Source organism: Aspergillus multicolor (assembly GCF_047715735.1).
Source record: "Aspergillus multicolor strain CBS 133.54 unplaced genomic scaffold BDW74scaffold_28, whole genome shotgun sequence".
Taxonomy (NCBI): Eukaryota; Fungi; Ascomycota; class Eurotiomycetes; order Eurotiales; family Aspergillaceae; genus Aspergillus; species Aspergillus multicolor.
Genome location: NW_027395979.1, coordinates 359588 through 379900, shown reverse-complemented (window position 1 = coordinate 379900; position 20313 = coordinate 359588). Strand labels below are relative to the sequence as shown.

Genomic DNA, 20313 nt, shown 5'->3' with positions numbered 1-20313 from the left:
GAGGGGAGGCTGCCCCGCATTAGGCGCACAGCTAGCAAGGCCACCTTATATTGAAAGCCCGGATAGTTATATCTTAAGTCAATATTCAAATTACTTATTTACTCACGGCAAATTCGCCGGTCGCTTTGCTTCGCCCCTCGCGCGCTAGAAAATGACCTCGCACTTGCTCCATTCTTGCTTAGCCCTGCAGCCCCAGTAATCGCCCGTGTGCGCCCAATATTCTTCTCCAGTAATTGAACACTTATCTTTGCTGAACCACTTTGGCTTATACTCCTCGCCATTGGCCTCCCTTTCCCGTCGCTTGGCACGCTGCTTCTCCTCGACACGATGCTTCTCGGTAGCAGCGAAATCGTACTCGCCCTCTTCCATTGCACGCTGGTCTGGACGAAGACGGGTATCAGTGGGTGGGAGTTGCGGTCGCAAACTATCAGTAAGCGCATTGAGTGTGATAACAAAGGGAGTCAGGTTGAACGGAATGCCACTCGGGCGAGGATGAGCCTGCCACACCAAGATAGTCTTAGCCGACTCTGGATCCTGTCCAGACACTGCTGCTTCAAACCCGGGAGTATGACGGGCATATATCTTGTCATTCCATCGGCCACCGATACTCCATCTGGGCAACCCCTCTTTATCAACAACCTTGCCTGTCACCTGGTACGCTGAAGACGCCTTCCAGCCTCTAGGTTTGAAATCTAGATAGCATACCTCACCAGTAGTCCAATTCTTAATCTCCATCAATCCATAATTGTCAACAGTGGGATTACCAGTGATGATGCCAATAACAGAGGATGTGACCTTTTTCCAGGTGTAGAGCTCTTCGCCTCCCGAGGCAGGACGAAGTTTCAGGAACCAAGTACCCAACAAATTGATGTCGAAGGATTTGCCATAAAATTTGGATTTGAGAGATGATTCCCCCTGACAAGTTAGTTGAGCTTGAGAGTAAAAGTTAAAGGACGTACCCAATAGTCCCACTTTGGCGACTCAGCCAGAGCAACTCCAATTGGTGGATGGTGACTGACTTGTTCGACGAAAAATCGATAGCCCTTGTCCGGTCTAACGTATTCAAATGTCTCACCCAAGAGGGGATTGAACGGCTTTGCAACACGTCCGATAGTGGAGGCATATTCACTTGCAGCGTAAGAGGCAACGTATACCAGCCGCTCCATGGAATCAGTCTGGTCGGCGGCAATATCGAGAAGATCAGTGTATTCTAGATCTTCAGCGACACGCTGTAGAAGTGATGTAGGCTCGTTGAATGAGACGGGAAGAGTCATTTTCGTCATATCCTTTCCGATCATAGACTTTAGAATGCCCTACCAAAGTTAGTAAGTTTTACTGAAGAGGAAATCTACTTACCCAAAGCGAAATTTTGGGCCGATTATCATAGTCCATTCTGAGCCTCTCTCTGATGGGTTCTTCATAGCCCTTGAAGGAAGGTGAAATTTCCAGCCGTCGTCGCGCCACAAGACTGTTGGGTAGTTCTCCTTCATTGATTGTAGGTGCTACAGCCTCAATCTCTCCAGCGTCAATAGCATCAAAAAACTCTTCATCATCATCGTTGCCAGATTCAGAGTCATAAAGATTGCTGATTTTAGACAAGGCAGACTTTTTGCGGTGCAGTGGCGGCCGCTCGTCCTCTGGAGTCTGGGGCTTCGGATCGTCTTTATCGTCGGGGCTACACTGGCGTCCACTCTCCAGTGCCTCTTTGAGAGCTCGCTTCGTACGCCGTCTCTTCTCCTCCGACTCGCCCATCTTAGACTGTAGTTCTTCGTGCTCTTGGGCGATGCGTGCCATGCTCTCCTCCCACATTTTACGTAGATGTGCTTCCCGGTTCAGCCGATATTGCCAGTATGAATCGCGATCCCGTGATATTTTCAAGAGATTCTGCACCAAATCATTCAAGCTGCTCACTGCCCCCTCGTATGCAGTTAGAGCTTGGCCAATTGTCTCGTCCGATAGCGTGATGGAGGAATTGTTTGACCTCTCCGCCTGTAATGATGATGCAACGTTGGCAAGTATATCAAGCTGAAGCTTCGCAGACTGTGCAGTGATGTTCATGGCATCCTTATCAATAGGCGGTGTCTCGCGGCTTGAGGCGTAATCACCATAGTCGTCCTCATCACCCTCTAGGTCAGGAGCGGTAGTAACATGACTGACCACTCTGTTGATGTCACTCTGGCTGGGCCATACCCCTGAGGCTACTGACCCGTCGTCATCAGCAGGCAGACCCTCAAGAGTGGTGCGGGATGTGTGGGTGCTGAGTTTTGTGTTGGTAGTTGGCATCAAAGTGGGAGCCAATTTAGATTTGAGAGGTTGGTCTTCAACCTGGTCAAGCTTTGCTTGGCGCAGTGCTTCCGCGTGCTTTGTTTGGCGCTTTCCTTCCTCCTTGGCTTCATCTTTCGAGTATTGAATGGCGTTGTTGAGGGTCCAGTACCAACGCTTAGCCTCGACAACGTGGTTTGCTTTGAGATGATATTTGACCGATGATTTACCATGGATCTCGAAACGGGTTTTGTCTTGAGAGTCCATGTTAAGCCTCGCAATTTTCATGTTGATTGCTCCTCGGCAGGCGGAGCCGGCGTCGTCTAGACAATTAAGTTAGCCTCGTACAAGTGGGAGTAGGGGTGCGTACCCTGATGTTTATAATAACTTAAAACACCATCCTCAAGCACAAACCATCGCAGCTTGTACCCACTAGTATAATTTGTCCATTTCTTCAAGTAGCCTCTCATCTCGCGAGAGTCTTTCCCGGAGGACCCCCCGGATGCAGGCCCAGTACCCAGAATAGCCTTTTCTTGAATACCCCGCTGAGCTATGACAGCGGCAGGTGATTTCTTGACAATAGCTCGTGTCTTGTCATCCTTGGTCACATCCTGGGGCAGCTTGCCCTTTTTGTCGCGACGAAAAGGGTCAGCTCCGTGCATCAAAAGAATCTGGATGAGCTTTGTGTCTTTCTTCCTCGCGCCCTCGTGTAAGAGGGTGCCGCCGGATTGCAGAGTTGCAGGATCCGTAACGAGGTCCAGGGAGTTGACATCCAAGATACCCTCAACGCGGGGTTCTTCCAATAACTTTTCTAATTGATCATAGTGCCCTTGGGCGACCAGTAACTGGAATTCTTGGGTCTTGCTATCTATAAATAGCGACCGAGCAAGTTGCAACTGCTGGAAGATGTCTGGCGCTCTCGAAGCTTCCAGCGCCGTTTGTCCACGGTAATTGACGATAGAGTCGTTGATTTCGGGTCTGCCTAGTAGTTCGCGTACCACAGGGCCGCGACCGAGCTGGGCAGCTAGATGAAGAGGTGTATTGCCTTGATGATCTTGCGCATTGATGTCGATACTGCCGGACAGTACATACTCAACAACCTGGGGCTCCGCACACTGGATCGCTAGGTGGAGGATCGTTGTGCCTGGTAGGCTGTTTGCACCTGGGTCGGCAGAATCGCGAATAGCTTTGGAGATTGCGGTCGTGTCGCCGCTGCGCAGGATCTCGAAGAGGCGAAACGTTCTGACGGACTGATCAAGCGACAAGGTGCCGTCTGATTGCAGAATTGCAGGATCTGGTTCTGATGACATGGCAGATGGGTTTGCCTCACGCGACTTTCGGACACTGGGGGTTCGGTGCGTTGAGGCGGCGGATATAGATAAACTGCTGCTATTATTCACTGGCGACGATACGACAGAGTCTGGCGAGACGTTATCGCGACTGCTAGCTTCTTCATGATTTTCTTTAGATTTGTCGCGATGCAAAATCGCCAGTGCCAAAGCACTCTTAGAGCGTTTGTGCCTAAAGATAGGGGCGGGGTATGTTAGCGATGTCGTCACTTGTCACTGTTACTTGTACTTGCACCTTCGAAGATGGCCTCTCAAAATTATTTTTGCTGACAGACTTATAGAATCCCTCAAGCAGAGCCTCTCAAGCTATCCTGAACCAAACCGTCAAAGTGGCACTTACCCTTCGCCCTTTTCTGACATGCCTTAGCTATGCATAGGTATGGTCCTGACTTGACGATATTCGAATGCAATGTATATACGAAGTATCCGTAAGATTCAATGGATTATCTGATTGTAATAAGATGATTGAGAGAGATGGTGAAGGGTGGGCGTTGATCCGTGACTTGTGGCGCCTTGGCGGCTTCAAGGTGAGCCTTCCATTTCTAGTCACACCGAACATCCGTCAAGTGGCTTAATCGCATGTGCATTCTCTATTCATATGAAGTTGAATGTGTATAAATTGATATACTATATGCTGTAATACACTGAAAGGGCGATCAACTAGCCTCCCCACTCACCAGAAGGATGACGCTTCCAAGTTGTCGCTTCAGATCCTCATTGTCGACATCGTGGGTGTCCTCGACCTCACCCCACATATCCGTTTGCCATCTAACTTCGAGACTGGACGCCCCAGCTGCCTCCTCAATTCCAAACCTCTTTCGATCCAGTCGTTGCACATGGCGAAAGTTCTCGCTCCACTCGGTCACCAGCCTGGCAGCAAGCAGAAGACTCTTGGACGCAAGTATACCTCTCTCGAGAGCCGCTAGATCGTGGGCCTCCAGACTCTGTACCCAGTGCTGAATCACAACTTTTGTTGTTTCGGACTGAGAAGCAGGGAAAATACTATCTCCATCTAGGATAGGTACGATTTCAATGTCTGGCCACACGTTTGTGCTTAAGAATGCAATGATATCCTTCGCAACCCTCATTTGAGCTTCCCGTAGCTCTCCCTGGTCATTGGCTTCTGCAGGAACCCAACAAAGTAGCGTGTCTGTTTCAAGATAACGCATCGCTGTCTTTGTTATCTGATCTCGTGTGACTGTTTCCCCGGCAAGATCCTCCTGCGCTATATCAGCCGCGCGGGCAGTGAGGGATGTTAGCGGAATCAGGTGATTTTTCAGAGCTTGTTGCGCTGAACTCATGACATCCCATTCCAAAGCAATCGCATGCGCCAGGTGTGGCTTCGTGGACGGTACCGACAGGACGCTTTTTGAAGGAGTTCGAACTGGCCGTTGGTCTAGCAGGACTTGAAAAGACCCTAAAGCTGGTTAGCTGAGACTGAAGAGAATGATCGGGAAGACCACCATCTTCTCTTTGTACATCAACATCTTTCCAAAACCGCTTCTTCAGTGCTGTAGGTCTTTTGATTGGCCGTAGTTGCGGCTCGCTTTCGTGGGGTTGCTTGTTTTCTAATGGCGCAACAAACTCCGAGGACGGAGAAGGAGCTTTAGGAGGAGGCCCATGAGCAGTAACCGGATGTGCGATAGCTGCCTTCAAAGGGGATGAATGAAGGGCGCGCGGCTTTGAGATATTGTATCGCGCAGCAGTCGAGATTTGCTGAGCCGGTCGAAGAAATGCTACCACCGTTCTAACCATACTGGGGGATTGGGCAGTGTAAAGATAGGAGTAAAGTAAACCTGCTACAATTGTGAAAGCTGATGTATGGCGGGTAAGTTTGTTAACCTTGATTATTTACGGAGATTATTTTCGGAGACGGGCTTGCAGGCTCGGGGCACTCGCCACAAACGCCACAGTTTGTCTTCCACCAGAAGATACCATGGAGGCCTGCCAAGTAAGTATTTTTAAGGGTTCTAGAAACAGTCATATTCCAACCATATTATACTTGATTAGTTATTATACTTGTCAACGTGTAATTAGCAGCGTGAAGGATATAATCAGCCAAAATTTTCAGAAACCTCCTAGTTGTCGATCTAACAGAAACCCAGTTGTTGAGCGTATGGGAAAGAAATGAAGCGACGAGAACCCGCCCACGCTTTTATAATTTACACAAGAAACGTAACAGTCTTCAAATGGTAGGTATTCGCAGAAAATAGTCTCGAAAGAAAAGACGATTATACCGTATGCTGCCGGTGGTGTCAACTGAGCAGTCAAGAAAGCAAAGATTGATGACGTCTCGGCCGAAGACATGGTATTTTTTGAAAATAGCGTCATATCCAGTTCATAATTATCGTCCTGGCATTGGGGTAATAACTGAGGTCGCTGGCACCAATCGATGGTGGAAATCGTTCGCATTGAGCCTGAATTTGTGGTAGCAAGGCTTCTTAAGAGGATCAGCGTCCGAGCGCTTCTTCATACGCTCCTCGTCGAAGTCATCGGCGCCTTCTCGGCTGCCCCAAGTGGTCTGCCAACTGTTAATTTGAGTCAAATGGGGATTGCGAGGCTGCGTACCGCACTGAGTGTCATTACAGCGTACATCTTAATCGCCCCATGGAAATACCCGAAAAGAATCGACACAGGAAGAAAGACCCAATCGACCGGAAATCGTATGTAATGGCCCAAAAGTTTGATGAACTTGCTGACAAACATCCAGACGGCAAGAAACGACATTGCAAGGACATGATAGCGTTCAAAAGCGGTCGCCTTGTGGCAGAGGAAAACAAGAGCCAAATCACCGAGAAGAGCTGGAGGGGAGAGAGTCGTCATGTGAACAGCATAGGCGCTCCAAAGCTGGCGGCTACCATCATCAATAAAGGAAGGGAATGATATAAAAGGGGGAGGGACGTACTGCCATATATCTCCCTCATCGAACATGCTGGTAAGGTTGCTCCTCCAGTTGCTTCGGGACCATCTGGCGCATTGTTTCAGGAATGTAGGATTATCCTCCAAGGTTGTCTGAACCTCTGCTTCGGGATGGTATTGCATAAAAGTCTCCCACCCGTGCGATACCATCCACCGAGTAATAAAGTTGTCATCGTCTGCATTTAGTTGATACTTGCCGAACCACCATCCTTCGTTTGTGAAAGCATAGGTAAAAGCTTCATCCTGCAGGATACTCGTTTTATACGCGACTGTACGTCCAGACATGCAGGGAAGTCCACCATCAATGTGGGTAGTAGCGGCGCAGTCAAAGTTCCTTCGCTCCAAGTAGAGCGCTCCAAGGAACCCCCAGATCCGCTGCGACAGAGTAGGCGACGTGGCACGTTTGAGCCGCTGACAGGTTACCACACCACCATATCGGTCGTCTTTCTCAAAAGGAGCCAGCATCCAGTTAAGAACCTTTGGTGGCCAAATCACATCGTCGTCTGCGAACACCGTGATGGTCGTTGTTACCTCTGGGATAGCCCTAGTCATTTGCCGGCGTTTGTTGGGGTGCGTGACCGTAAATAAGCGGATCCTTGATCTAGCAGCAGGCATGCGGCTCAGCATGCCTTCAGCCTTCTTCCGGTTTGCTTCAATTGTGACAAGCAGGAGCTCGTGGGGCTGGTTCGTCAGAACAGTCTCGATTGTTCTCTCTAATTCGTCGCCGCAGCCATCTAGTGTGGGAATAATGACGGTCACATCGCTGGCCGTCAACCTCGGGTCCTCAGGAGGGGGGATCGGCTTGAATGTATAGAATGATATGAGGTTCACAACAAGTCGAAAATACCGGTAGGCACTAAAAAGTTAGCTGGAGCCGGGATAATCTAGAAACGACTTACAATAGAGCGATGAATGCTCGTAGATACGTTACGTGCATTATTAGGGCTTGGAAGCTAACACCCAGAAACAGAAGATTCTATTCCCTTTGCAGCTATCTGCTCCTTTGTATTTTTCAGCGTTCTCTGTACTTTGTAGCCCAGTCTCTGTCTACTGTCAACAGCAGGGAACTTCCGACCAATCGTAAAGGAGAGAAAGCTTGTTGAGTAGGCTTCAAACGGACACAGAAGTGAGACAAGAAACGAATGTCTTGAAGGCTTTGGTAAATCGCCTTCCAAGTCACATAAGAAAAATAGCTGTCGGAAGGCGAAGGACGAGGGTTTCTGACAGCAGCATTGGAGACTTTTATTATTTCCCGGAGACGAGAGGTTGAGCGCACCTAGGGCTGGCACGTTCAACCGGTATCCAGCGCGTCCATTAGCCAATAGTGGAGGCAGAAATAAGGGCTCCAGTTCAAAGTTGTCGTTTTCAGAGGGCTGCATGTGTAATTTGCCTCGTGCGTCAGACGGGACCCTGATCTAGAATCCTAGATGAGTTGATGGAGGATACTTTGCGAGTGGAGAAAGGATTGGCGGCGCACGAGCTTCAACTTCTGCAGTAGTCGGGTGGGGAGGTGGATGACGACTCGGCGCTAGCAGGCTAGCCTCGAGTCGGAGTAGTCTCTGTAGACGCCCAGGTGGGCTCTCATTGCCATTGTGACATTATTAGTTGGTATCATTGTCATCGTCAACGGGGCTTGCAAGGGCCGACGGCCTGCAGTCCTGCTAGCAGGGAGGCATGCAGCTGCTCCCCGATCTGGTTGCAATCCTGCAGCGGCTACCTACCGTACTCCGTACAGAGTACATTGTACCAAGTACTCTTATGATATATTAAGATACCAGGCTAGGCCTAATACGCGAATGAGACCGAACCGACGGCCGAGCCCATGGAGCATAAATGATTATTATCAAGCGACATATTATTAACTTACTCAGTAAGGTCTGGGAGAGCTTGAGCCCGTTTGAGGGATCGGGGAAGCGGTTGTGGGTTTCGTGACTGGAAGTGCTGCAGCAGACTGCAGAGTGAGGCTGGGCTGCTGCAGTCTACCATAGTGTGAGGGTGGTATTTCTGCTCGAGATTAAAGTACTTGATACTACAGAGGTACAGTGAAGAATCCAGAATCGACCTCTTGCATCCCCAGGTAACACTGACCCCGGCCTGGTGCGACTCTGGCGATCGGCATATAAACTAAATCAGCTAAACCTTGGATTGAGGTTAGAATCGCTTTCGGCAAAGGAAGGCTAAGCAATCGATAGGCTGGTCAATTCTCTACGTATTACCTGAGAGCATTTCATGAATTAGGCGGCGTTATCAGTTCCCCGCTCCCAAACACACGGAATGAACCCATATACTGGGAGAAGTAGGGAGTACTTATGAATTATAGGTAAGGCAGCCCTGTTGCCTTGAACGGCATCGTGGCATTACATCCTCTGCCAGGAAACAAAATAGTCGATCCCAGCGGCGATCGTGCCAGCCTCGTACCGGTATATTCAACATCCGTCAGCCTGATCTTGTATAGGCTAGGGTGCACTCCGTATTGTCTTGGAGTGGGGGGGGAAACCGGGGAACCGAGATGGTGTATACGAGCACCTCCTTCAGCCGCGAAGGATGAACAATATGATTATATTTCCTTTCCGATATTGTCTGATTATTGTTGAATGTTGTCCTAGGACTTCGTCAATTTCGCGTCATTCAATACGTACCGAGGTACCGAGAGCTCTTTCCCTAGCTACACTTACTACGAGACGGCTATCGTACTAATCTCGTGGTCCGACTCTGTACCTATTTGTTGTGCTTCTGTATCTCACACTGATGAATCCATAATAAGCGAGATCAGAAAACGGCTCACTGGGCCGCGCTCGGACTGCAACCCGGCCGTGGACGAGAACAAATAATGGGCCCATTTGGACCGAGACTTTTCTCTCGCAGAGCCCCTATCTACACAGGACGGCTCTCTCGCGCCCGGCTAAAAGCCAGATTGTTGACGCAACAACCCCAATCCGCGAATTTATGTTTTGCATAAGCTAAGTTGAGGTTCTAGTCAAAACTGTCAAACCCTGTCGCACGAGTTCTGCCACTAACTACGGAGTACAGTCCGGCCAGATTATTCAGAGTCCTGCAGGCTCCTTGAACGGGTTCAACCAAAACTTTTGACCATCAGTACTCCGGTATAAACTAGAGACTTTGCTAATATTATGGCGGCTCGCCTTGCTGGGAGACTCAACATACACTAGGTATCCAAGTACGATTACGAGCACTTTGTTTGGCAGCCGAGATAGCCCATGATAATCATGTATTCAAGATCTCGACCATGGTCAGTAATTGTCCTGATTATCTAGACAGATAATGACCATGTATAGAGACCGTCTTGGTTACTCGGAACATGAGCCGAAGGAGAAGACCCAACAACTTGACGCCGCGCAGACGTTGTAGCCCTCTAGCAGCCACAAAGGATGCCGGTAACTCTCGGCACTCCGTCGGTGCATCCTTCCTTACCAGAAATAGCGAGCACCGCATCTTTAAATGAAGGATGGCGAGTTATTTGCTCACCCACTTTGGGGGAGTGAAACAGACGCGTATCTCGGCTGCACAGACCATGCGCTGACTGGAACTCCACTCAGTGCCCACAGACTCGCAGAGTGGTGGAAAGGCCCTGCAAAACTTGCTAACAGTGTGCAGGTCGCGGGAGCATGAGTCTGGATCTCAATCCCATCCAGAATGCGATATCCCCTGGAGAAACCAACAACGTTTACGGCCAAGAGAGGTTATACGTGACACTGACGCAATGCAAATTGTTCACTCAGATGCAGAGTAGACGGTGTTGAAATTCTTGAATCTCTTCGATTACTACTACGGAGTACGGACTACGCTACTGATATCTTAGCCTCCGCTCCTATCTCATAATTGGCGGTGCTGAAGCTGAAGTAAGCACGTACCTATTCCGCCTCAGGACGTTTACTCGGGCTAACTATCGTTAACCTATCCTGAAAGGTTGGAATATATTCGTTGTTCGCCGTATCTTGCTGGGTCTGCCATCTCCGGCCTCTTGACGAAGTTCGCCCCAACACCCGGATTGACAATACGGTAGAATAGTTGTCCGACCGCGTCACATGTCAGTACGTTCCCCAATCATCTACTCTGTATTGACTGCACCATTATAATATAAAGTCGGGTAGTTGCTACCCCGGGTATAGCCAATACCACATTTAGCACTAAGCTTCTTGCAAATCTATTTAAACTCTGCGCCGCCGAACCGCTCGTCAAACACAGATTTCATAATGACTTACTCCGGCTCACCTTAGTGGGTTTGTCTAATGATTCGGATGACTCCCTATCATTCAATAAACAAAATTGAGCTAGCTTGTGCACCTACAGCTCCTACAAAATGTCTCTAATGGTGGAGTATATACGCCGCCACTAGACTCCACACTGGCACACCGGCGGCCTGGTGGAACTTTTCAACGGGAATGGCCGACTGAAGCTTCAAAAAGCCGTCTTTCAGACACTGGCCTGAATATTAACATCATATTACAGATACAAGTCAACTAGAACCGGGCTAGACGCTCACGGAGTAGCTCCTTGTTTGTCGAGGAGTGATCTTCAAGAATTCGAGGACAGTTTACCATAGCGAGGAGCTGGCCCAAATAGCGCTCCAGCTTGGCAGGTCGCCTGCTCCATTTGGAAGTTCTCCATACTGGTTGTGGTTAATAACATGCACTACTACAGCGGCGCAGCGCTAATGCACCTAATAATCGTGCAATAAAAGCGAACCGCTCAATCGCTCTTGTTTCTCGCTCTTCCGTCTCCAAGTCTCCGGGGAGTCCTTGCTTGACTCGTGAATCGGGCGAGTCTGCGTTCTAGGAAGTGTCTCTACAGCCCTCTCACACAATAATCTGGCTTGAGAGCCTCCGGCCAGAGTGACGGTGCGTACTCCGATCTGACTGCAAGTCCGTAACTTCCAAGGCCCTTTCGCGAGGTTTGCGTTCGAGTCAGAGTCTACTGAGCTCCGCCTCGGGCCGTCGTCGGCTACCGAAATCAATTCAACATGCAGGTACCTGCCCGAAGCTAGTAATTACTGGGCATACACCGCACCGCAATCAATGCATGCTCAGGTCGGTGCTGTTCCCTTGCCGTTCTCATCCAGCTTGGATGCTTAGTGGGCGCAAAATGAATAAATGCACCATTTTTGATCAGGAAGATTGCACCACGAGAGCGGTAAGAATGAAAGAGCCTACCTCATCCGAGAGACCCTAATAATAATGCAATGACGTCAAAATACAAGTTACATGGCGCAGCGGCTTAGGCGCTTAGCAGGATGGGCTGGACGATGCCCCATCTCTGCTGCATGTCAGTTACTACAGGCAGCTCCCCAAGGCATCCGGAGATGTACCTCGTGCTTCCCCCCGAAGCACTAATGTACAGTTCTTTCTTCGTGGTATAGGATCGGCAGGGAATCCTATCCTGGCTAATGGTGCAGCTCGTCCAGGTTCAATCACGTACTGTTCACTCACGAAAACGCCCGTTCATGCCCCTCCTCTCTGCATCGTCTGAGTCTATTCGTAGTACTGTCCCAAATCAGGCGCATAATGCTAAAGTGGAATATGGCGCCTAGGCCCTGACTGAACATGGTCTCAAACTATTCTGGGTTGTGGTGGTAATCAGCGGCTGAGTTCGGGGATGTGAGAGTCAGACCACTTGCAGAACCCGTGAGGTAGTAATTGAATGCTGGTAAGTAGTGCTCTGATGATTTGGTGCATTTATGAGCTAGACTATTACTAGCCCTGTAGATAAACAAAGTCAACAAGCATAGATCAAGAGTTGAAGTGTATGCTAGGGTTGTTTGTTATAGCCAGATAGCGTACTATCTATGCAGAAGATTCAAGCTGTCTTTCCTGTTCGTTGAGCTCTGCAGGTATTCACTGAGGCAACCTACACTGGCGACTGTCCGACACCCTCACTCTCACGGGGGCTAAACTGCATTCGATCTTCTAGAAACTCATAAGAATCCAGCCTTCTCAGTAATAGATCATTCAAAGCATGTACAGAGGACCCTCTCTGTGATTAGTGTACAGCACAGCCAATCTTTCCCGGGTCAGGACGAACAGTCAGAGCTCAAGCCTATGTTTTCAGAGAGCCAGTGGTGCTATAGAGGTAAACATCTACCTGAAAGCTCCGGAGGAGTATGAGTAACAAATGCCATTAGGCCTGATACTTAGGGCTGCGATATGTAAACACCATCCCGCAGCCCCAAGTATCAGGCCTAATTTCGTTGGCTATTGTTACACCACTGATGGTACAGATGGCTTCATTATTGGCACTTAAGAAGTATCAAGCTATTATTACTCGTGGATGACCAAAGCATACAATCTCTAACTTTCTCTTCGCGCTCGCGAGGGGGTCGTTCAACATGCTATTCAACATGCTAATACTTGGTTGAATGCATGCTCTTGTAAACTTGGTAGAAGTCAACAAGCCATAGTCAGCCTACTATACAGCACACCTGGGCGCCTGTAATCTACGTGTATACAAGTCACATGCCCATAGTGCCATGATAACATTGTAGCTGGTAGGAAATATAAGACTTGACAACCACCTATTCCCTGAAGATTTGGTATAGCAAGACAAATCACTTTAAGTCTTGAAGCAGCGAGCCCCAACGCCGCTCTATTCATAGTACCCGTGAGAATAAAGACATGAAGTAATCTTGCTTAGGTTCAGGGGGGTTATGCGGCATGCCATGGTGTAGCGGGCTCTGACCGAGGAGAGAGTCGCTATACGGTTGAATCTGAGAACGTTTATTCAGTGTCAGCCACTCTTCATCCCTGTATACCAGCTAATCACCACGATACAGCCACCCCTCGGGATGATAACATATTTCAAAATCAACTCCACCAAACAATCCGACAGCGGCGTATAAATCGACTTCCCCACCGAGTCCCTCAACACCGCCGGCTTCTTCATCTATCTCCTCATGCAAATCCCATCCGCCAGAGTGCTGGCCATTCCGAGTGAAGAATATATTGACCTTTAGCTTTGGGCTTGCTGTCAAGCCTCTCGAACTATTCAGATCTCCCGGAATTTCAAAGCTCATTCCAATACCGACGGTCTCGCCCGCCCTGAACGCGTCCGTAAAGTCCTTCCCGCCAAACGAATCATTCGTGAAGCGACATCCGTCGTCTGAGAAAACCGCGAGGCTGCCTCTCTCCCACCCTGGGGACCGCCAAGTTGGGTACGGCTGTGCCGCAAATCCTACAGACAGCCCACTAGTATCATTCGGTGTAGGCCCTGCACGGAGTCCAAGCAGTTTCACTTCAAAGTAGATAGTCTTCTTTCCTTCCGCGACGAATGGCGAGTCTGCCAGTGCAAAATAAAGAGGTATGTTCGTTAGCAGAGAGCAATCACCATTCCCGTCTCTGGTAAACCCCTTCCAACGTCCACGATGTCCAGAGATGCTGCCACGGAACTCGGCCGGGGGTATAGGCGATATGTCATAGTTCCGAGCAGAGTTGTATACAACAGTGGGCGGTTGGACAGGGCGATACAGCGGAGTGCTATTGCAGAAATCATGCGCACGCTCGGCATCATCGACAGAGGTATTCCCAGTATTCGAGTAGTAATTCCCTGATGTTGGCGGGGGCGGAAATTCTGCAGTGTCAGGCACTACCTCCTGCCAGTTGTGATATGGGGGCGGAGGCCCTGCATCATAACCAGGGGGGGGGGCCGGGTGGAGGAGCGTAGGATTTATCTGCCATGAAGCCAGCTGGAGTTTTGCAGGGTTCCGTTCTAAGGAAAAAAACTGGTCCTTGCATGGATAACTTGATAAAATGGGCAGTTGCGGGTCCGTTTGAAATGACGTCCAATCTAGGTATATATCTGTAAAGTGTGGCTGTGCACTTTTGTAAGTATCGCTTGGAAGAGACTGATGGAGTATAAGGACTGCCCTATGTTGATATATAAGGACAGGCTTCATAGCCAATTGGTTTTTATGGCCCAGCGGTATAATGCGCTGACAGGTTATGAGCCCGGAATAGTCTCCAGTATCCCTAAGCCCGTCACTGTAGTCAGTCTACACATTGTTCCAAATTGCTTGTTCAAGCTTGTCTGCTGCTGAGGGATTCTCGAATAAAACTGGAGGGGTATTTTTAGAGGCGTACAGACTATCGATAGTCAGATCGATACAGCGGCCTTGGCCAATGGCTCTGTGCGCACACGATAGTTCCCTTGCCTGTTTCACCCTCATGTGACCTGTGCATCCATGCCATTCGAGCTGTACAAATTCTCTGTGTTCGCTGCCATGGCCAACCTTTTCTGTCCGATCCGCTAGGGTCGGCTGTACGACTTGATCGCTTATTATCTTACAGCAGTGAACTGAACAGTCTCTCGTTATATATACTGAACTGCATCTACATCTAGCTGATCTCGCACACTGTTAAGAGCTCAAGATGCCAGCGCTTGTTGACTTAAATAGTGAGAACCGAAGGCCTCGAAGGCCCTCTATTACGCAGCAGTTGCAGCGAATGTTTCATATTGATAAAGCCGGCAATGTGAGTTCGGCACTCAAGAAAGTCTGCGTGGTGTTATTAACAAATAAAGGCAAGTGGCGTGCTGGCCTCCCCCCTGGGTTATTCAAGTGCAGATGGGCCGTCCGAGATCAGCTCTGCCGGACGCAGTCGTCATTCACACTCGTCTTTGAACTCAAAACCCACGGACCTGCAATCTTTGGAATCAAAACACTCTTCGCTCCAATCTCTTCATCTGGAGCCGCTCCCAGATCCGCCGCCAAAACAAGATCCAAAGGTTAAAGCTGGGCACACCGTGGTCCAGAAAAAGGATAGACGAGCTACGAAACGACTGGAAGCGGAAAGACTGGAGCTTGAAAAGCGGCTGATCAAGCTGGAAGAGGCAGAACGTACTGGGGATACATCGGTTCTGAGAAGACAGTCTCGAAAACTCTCAAAAAAACAGCCTCTTGGGAGTTCAAGCAGGTCATCTAGTGTGAGTGGCGATGAGTCGCGATCTCGGACCTCCTTACGTCTTTCTTCCATCTTCTCAAATTCAAGGCGAAGATCAAGATCTCGATGTAGCTCCAACGATGGGGCCGATGAATTAGCAACTGAGACGACGCTTCCAGCGCTATCCTCAACGTTGCCAGAACGTCTGAGCACAGCAATATCAAAAGAGCTGGCTGCGAGGAAGAATGCCATACTGGGTCCACCCGGAGAGTCATCGCAGTCGCCAAAAACAGCAACAGAGTCTACGTCGAGCCAGCCAACCATTGGAAATGGCGAAGAGGGTGCTTTCGCTGCAGGCGCGATTAACGATGATATGTATACGTCAGCACCCGCAGATCTAGATCGAAAAATGTTTACCGCGAGCCTAGCATCCAAGAGAAGAAGCGCAATGCTGGAATCGCATACATTTGGCGCCAGGGCGACTCCGGGCGTTTACGACGATAGGCCCCGGTCAACCATGCCCGGAGTTAGAAGCCAACTAACCAGAGCGTCCACAGAAGGGGTCGTGCAGAGGCACCAGAAGAAATTCAGATCTTCCCCTCTGGCGGAATCGCACACAATCGGCGTCGACGCGACTCCCATAACAGCTGCCAGCCCTCAGGTCGCCGAGAAGCGGCTGCTCAAGCTAGAAGAGGCCTATGCGCTGCCAAGCTCCAAAGTTTCCAGCCATAACATTATCGGTGAACTACCCTCACATGAGGCAAGGAATGCTCGCAGTCATATGAGCAGGATGCCAACATCGAAGCCTACCAGTCAGTTAGCTCCACCAGCACTAATAATGAAGCCGCGCTTCTATAACTCACTAAATAAAGTGATAGGCCCTAGCATTGGCAAACCCAAGGCGATTGGAACACTGTCCCCCCCGCGTCGAGAACGAGACTCCTCCCCAACCGTACCTCCCAAGAGCCCCAAGCGAGACAGCAAACGGTTACTTCAACTGGAAGAGGCCGATGGCAGGCCGACTCTAGGCCAGAGTAAGGCTGAAGACACCGAATCAGATTACAATACTGCCGACGAAGTTGCATCCATTGAATCGAGAGTTTCGGACGGTGTCCTGGGCACTGGGCATCCTGCCGAGGGTTCGAAAATAGAACCAAAACGAGCGCCGAAAAAGAGGAACCTAGGACAACTTGTTCCAAAGCTTTTTGTAATTTGCTGTTGTTGCAAGTTTTGGCATGATTTGCCATCAGAGGTGTATGCGGGTTTGGCCGTCTCTGATCCCTTGTCGGCTGCTTTGGGTCAAGAACTCGCTCGGGGCCACTTTGCCAACTGGCTGCCATCCATGGCTGGGCCAACTTCTTTACCAAAAATGGCAAGCACTGCGGATATACAATCTGGCCCTGTCAGGTGCTGTTGGTGCCATCATCCCATGAGCAAGGGCTGCTGCCAGGGATGGAGCACTCTGGTTCAGATGCGCAAGAGACATCACTGATCTGACTGTAAGTGCCGTTAGCTCTGTATATATCTCTAATAATACCGTAGCCTTCCCAGTACAAGCAAGTCCGTGACGGTCTGCAGTCGCTCTTGTAAGCCTGGTATATTATGGTAGCCTGGTGAGCCTTTCAGCCTCGGGTGAGCCGCATAAACTGTACCTGGTACTCTATACCTAACTACAGTGGACATGCACTCGCGAACATTTTATTTTCAGAAACCAAGAGTGCCGGAAGCTGATTTCAAAACGATGGTGGAGCAACTGATGCACTATCGGACTGGGCGGGGCATCGAGACTAAGTAACTTGCCCGACTGAATCATAAAGGCAGGCGCCACTCCTCCGTCCCCTGCCCTCCTTACGTTTACCATCTGAATGGCCGGTGTCAGCAGGCACGATGGCGCGACACAGGGGGCATTCAAATGCCTCTTCGGCCTCCACTCTGCCAGAAAGAAACCAGGTACCGTCACTTTGTTGATCCCGACCGCCGCATCGCATCGTGCTCTGACCTGGCCTAGGAACTGGAGAGCATGTATGATTACCTCGCAAAGGTTATTCTCCTCGGACCCAGTGGTGCCGGAAAGTGAGTTCACACCCACCACCGCGCCACTATTTATTTACCACCTCGCAGGTCTTGCGTGCTTCACCGATATGTAAAGAACGAATGTGAGCCATATTAACAGTGACAGTGACAGGGACTGACTATATGACCTGTAGGGAGAGTGCTATCTTCGCAAACAATAGGAGTCGAGTTCTCTTCTAAGATTGTGAAACTGGGTACCGGGCCCCGACGGACAAGGATCAAGTTGCAACTCTGGGACACTGCAGGGACGGAAAGGTTTCGCTCAGTGTCGAGGTCCTACTATCGCGGCGCCGCGGGGGCGATTCTCATCTACGATGTCGCATCCTACACATCTTTCAACTCCCTTCCAACTTTCCTAATGGACGCGCGCGCCCTTGCGTCCCCATATCTTACTGTTCTTCTCGCCGGAAATAAAACGGATCTTACACAAGACGACTACCACGAGGATGGAATGCGTCGCCCTATAACACCTTCCAGCATTTCTAGTCGGCAATCATCCTTTCCATACGAATCAACTGCTGGCTCATTTCGCTCAAGCAATTTTGGGACTGCAACCAGAATGACAGCCACGCATGCCTCGCACGGTCGCGAAGTCAGCATTGAAGAAGCTTCCCAGTGGGCTGCCAGGTCTAATATTCCCGCTGTGGTTGAGGTTTCAGCCCTCACGGGAGACGGCGTGGAAGAGCTTTTCCAACGGCTAGCGCGCATTATTCTTACCAAGATTGAACTTGGTGAGATCGACCCTGACGACCCTCAGAGCGGTATCCAATATGGGGATGGCAGTCCCTATGGCCATGGCACAAGCGATGCTTCAAGCATAAAAAGCCAAATGACAATCGAAGACAGTGCTGTTCCTCTTCACCGCAGGAATACAAGACGACGAGGAGGCGGTAACTGGAGGGCAGGCATGGGCGAATGGGAGGACGTCTTCCGAGTGAGCGGATCGCATAACAGGAAACGCTCAGGGTGCTGCTGAGCTCCATCCACATGCAATCTATCACAAAGTTGCGCTCTACTTTAAACTTCTCGCGTTTCTTCGTTTCTCTACGCACTATACCCCAACTACGTTCGTTGATGGGCCGGAACTTCTTATATACTGGTTCTTTGGGGACAGATTGACGTTCGCTGTCCCTTCCATTCTCTATGTTGCTAGACTTTACTTGCGGAATCAATGTTACTTGACCTAGGCATGGGTCATCTATGACACTTATATGTACATGCCATTTTGTACATTATCTGCGGGCTCCTTATATTGAACTCTAATATATTGCGCGCATTACAAACATGAATAATCAGTAAAATGCCATTTATTGCAGAAAAAAAAAAAAAAACCACCGTAGGCGAAAATGGGTATACCCAACAAGAAATGTAGACAGGAGATCCGATCTACTTACGTGCTCCTTCCCAACTAATATACCCAAGGGGACATACCCCTAATACCAGTCAAAGGCATTAATAAGATAAGAGAAAGATATCAAAGTCATGTACCAAGTGACAACTTCGCGACTGTAACCACCACCGTCAACCTGACATGGAGGCCTTTAAAGCAAGAACGCCATAGCGGCCAACCCAGCGCCAAGCATACCGGCACCGGAGAACTTCGCGCCGGGGACAGCAGCACCGGTAAAGGGGGTCACCGAGGGCGAAACAGACACGGTCGACGATCCAGAGCCAGAGCTGGCACCAACAGACGAAGGCGCAGAGGATGGCGCAACAGTGGACGAATGGACCTTGGTGACGACGAAGGAGCTGCAGGGAGTTGGCGTGGGCGTGGTGGTGGACGAGGAAATTGCGATGACGGGTGTGCTCGTGGACATGGGCGTGTAGGTGGAGGTGGAAGTAAAAGTGGTGGACGTCTTGACAGTGACGGTGACAGTTGTCGTACGGGTAGAGGTGAAGGATTCGGTTTCGCCGCTGCCACCGTTTGCCATGGCTGCGAGGGCCGGGGTAAACGCGGCGCTAGCGAGGAGGAGAGTCTTGAGGAGTTGCATTGTGTATGACTGTTAACCTGTTGACTTGAAGGCAAGGATTGAGACGCTGTAGAGTGTAGTGGTGTGGGGGCTTGTTTGCGATGGATAGTTTGATTTTTAATGGAATGAAGGAAGGAGTGGATGACTTGTTAATCGTCGCGTCGGGTGGTACAAGAGTAGATTGCTAGACAAAGAGCGAATGGGACTGGAAACGAGTGACAGTCCTGGTAGAAGGCAAGAAAGAGCGACGACAACGAGAGTTGTTGGAAGTAGTAGCAGCAAAGCGATGGGATGAAACGAACGATAGTTAAGGATGAGACGAAAAGGGGTCGGGTCCACAGGTCGGTTACTCAAGACGCCATGCTCCTTCAATCAGACTGTGCCATTCTCAGCTCGTTCCTGTCGCCGTTCCCGCTGATCAAGAGAAACTGGACCGTGGTGGTGCTTTAGTATGCAGACGAAGCTTTTCATCCGACACGTCGATTGGTTATCAGTCAGAACGTTGGATGTTAGCGCGATGCATTACGTTGCTCAATTTCCCAGGACCCATCAGCGGGATATCCAGGCATCGCAGCATCAACATCAGGCACCTCACTAGTAGTTGCAAGAATATACGAAATGTCTCACTAATGGGTTTGACTCTGTTGATGGTGCGGCAGTCAACAAATACTGGCTCCACGGTTCATGACCAAATGGTTTCACCCAGAGTCACAGACACGCTAGTTGTTCCACAGTTGCTTTGCACGGTTCACCTTGAGGCTAGGTGAATTTGCAATGCGGACTTATTGGAATTCCGATCCAACTCAACCAAGACCGCAAGCAAGTTTAGCTAGCAGCTCACTGGTTCTTGTG

General features: G+C 49.8%; 7 protein-coding genes across 7 annotated transcripts; 2 read left to right on the top strand and 5 right to left on the bottom strand.

Moving 5' to 3' along the window:
* Positions 1-2: 2 nt before the first annotated feature.
* Positions 3-4044, bottom strand: BDW74DRAFT_159676 (OSBP family protein). Its single transcript, XM_073725492.1, has 5 exons — positions 3845-4044; positions 2633-3783; positions 1357-2585; positions 960-1313; positions 3-915 (listed from the first exon to the last, which is right to left on the bottom strand). The coding sequence occupies exons 2-5, from the start codon at positions 3570-3572 to the stop codon at positions 145-147; spliced, it is 3294 nt and encodes a 1097-aa protein (XP_073580557.1). The 5' UTR covers positions 3573-3783; positions 3845-4044; the 3' UTR covers positions 3-144.
* A 119-nt stretch (positions 4045-4163) lies between these two features.
* BDW74DRAFT_159670 (ATP synthase complex assembly protein ATP12) lies at positions 4164-5445 on the bottom strand. Its single transcript, XM_073725491.1, has 2 exons — positions 5075-5445; positions 4164-5028 (listed from the first exon to the last, which is right to left on the bottom strand). Exons 1-2 carry the CDS (start codon positions 5364-5366, stop codon positions 4268-4270), a joined length of 1053 nt encoding a protein of 350 aa, XP_073580556.1. The 5' UTR covers positions 5367-5445; the 3' UTR covers positions 4164-4267.
* Positions 5446-5596: 151 nt separating this feature from the next.
* BDW74DRAFT_159668 (glycosyltransferase family 2 protein) lies at positions 5597-7971 on the bottom strand. The gene is made up of 4 exons (XM_073725490.1): positions 7430-7971; positions 6517-7386; positions 6180-6465; positions 5597-6132 (listed from the first exon to the last, which is right to left on the bottom strand). The coding sequence occupies exons 1-4, from the start codon at positions 7465-7467 to the stop codon at positions 5956-5958; spliced, it is 1371 nt and encodes a 456-aa protein (XP_073580555.1). The 5' UTR covers positions 7468-7971; the 3' UTR covers positions 5597-5955.
* A 5047-nt stretch (positions 7972-13018) lies between these two features.
* On the bottom strand, positions 13019-14475 carry BDW74DRAFT_159660 (SSH4 family protein). The gene has a single exon (XM_073725489.1). It carries the CDS (start codon positions 14434-14436, stop codon positions 13300-13302), a length of 1137 nt encoding a protein of 378 aa, XP_073580554.1. The 5' UTR covers positions 14437-14475; the 3' UTR covers positions 13019-13299.
* A 287-nt stretch (positions 14476-14762) lies between these two features.
* BDW74DRAFT_159656 (uncharacterized protein) lies at positions 14763-17152 on the top strand. The gene is made up of 4 exons (XM_073725488.1): positions 14763-15010; positions 15060-16224; positions 16282-16990; positions 17071-17152. Exons 1-3 carry the CDS (start codon positions 14909-14911, stop codon positions 16908-16910), a joined length of 1896 nt encoding a protein of 631 aa, XP_073580553.1. The 5' UTR covers positions 14763-14908; the 3' UTR covers positions 16911-16990; positions 17071-17152.
* On the top strand, positions 17153-18868 carry BDW74DRAFT_159645 (putative Ras family GTPase (Rab4b)). Its single transcript, XM_073725487.1, has 4 exons — positions 17153-17368; positions 17427-17491; positions 17540-17574; positions 17626-18868. Exons 1-4 carry the CDS (start codon positions 17306-17308, stop codon positions 18465-18467), a joined length of 1005 nt encoding a protein of 334 aa, XP_073580552.1. The 5' UTR covers positions 17153-17305; the 3' UTR covers positions 18468-18868.
* On the bottom strand, positions 18821-20027 carry BDW74DRAFT_159644 (uncharacterized protein). Its single transcript, XM_073725486.1, has one exon. It carries the CDS (start codon positions 19480-19482, stop codon positions 19033-19035), a length of 450 nt encoding a protein of 149 aa, XP_073580551.1. The 5' UTR covers positions 19483-20027; the 3' UTR covers positions 18821-19032.
* Positions 20028-20313: the final 286 nt, after the last annotated feature.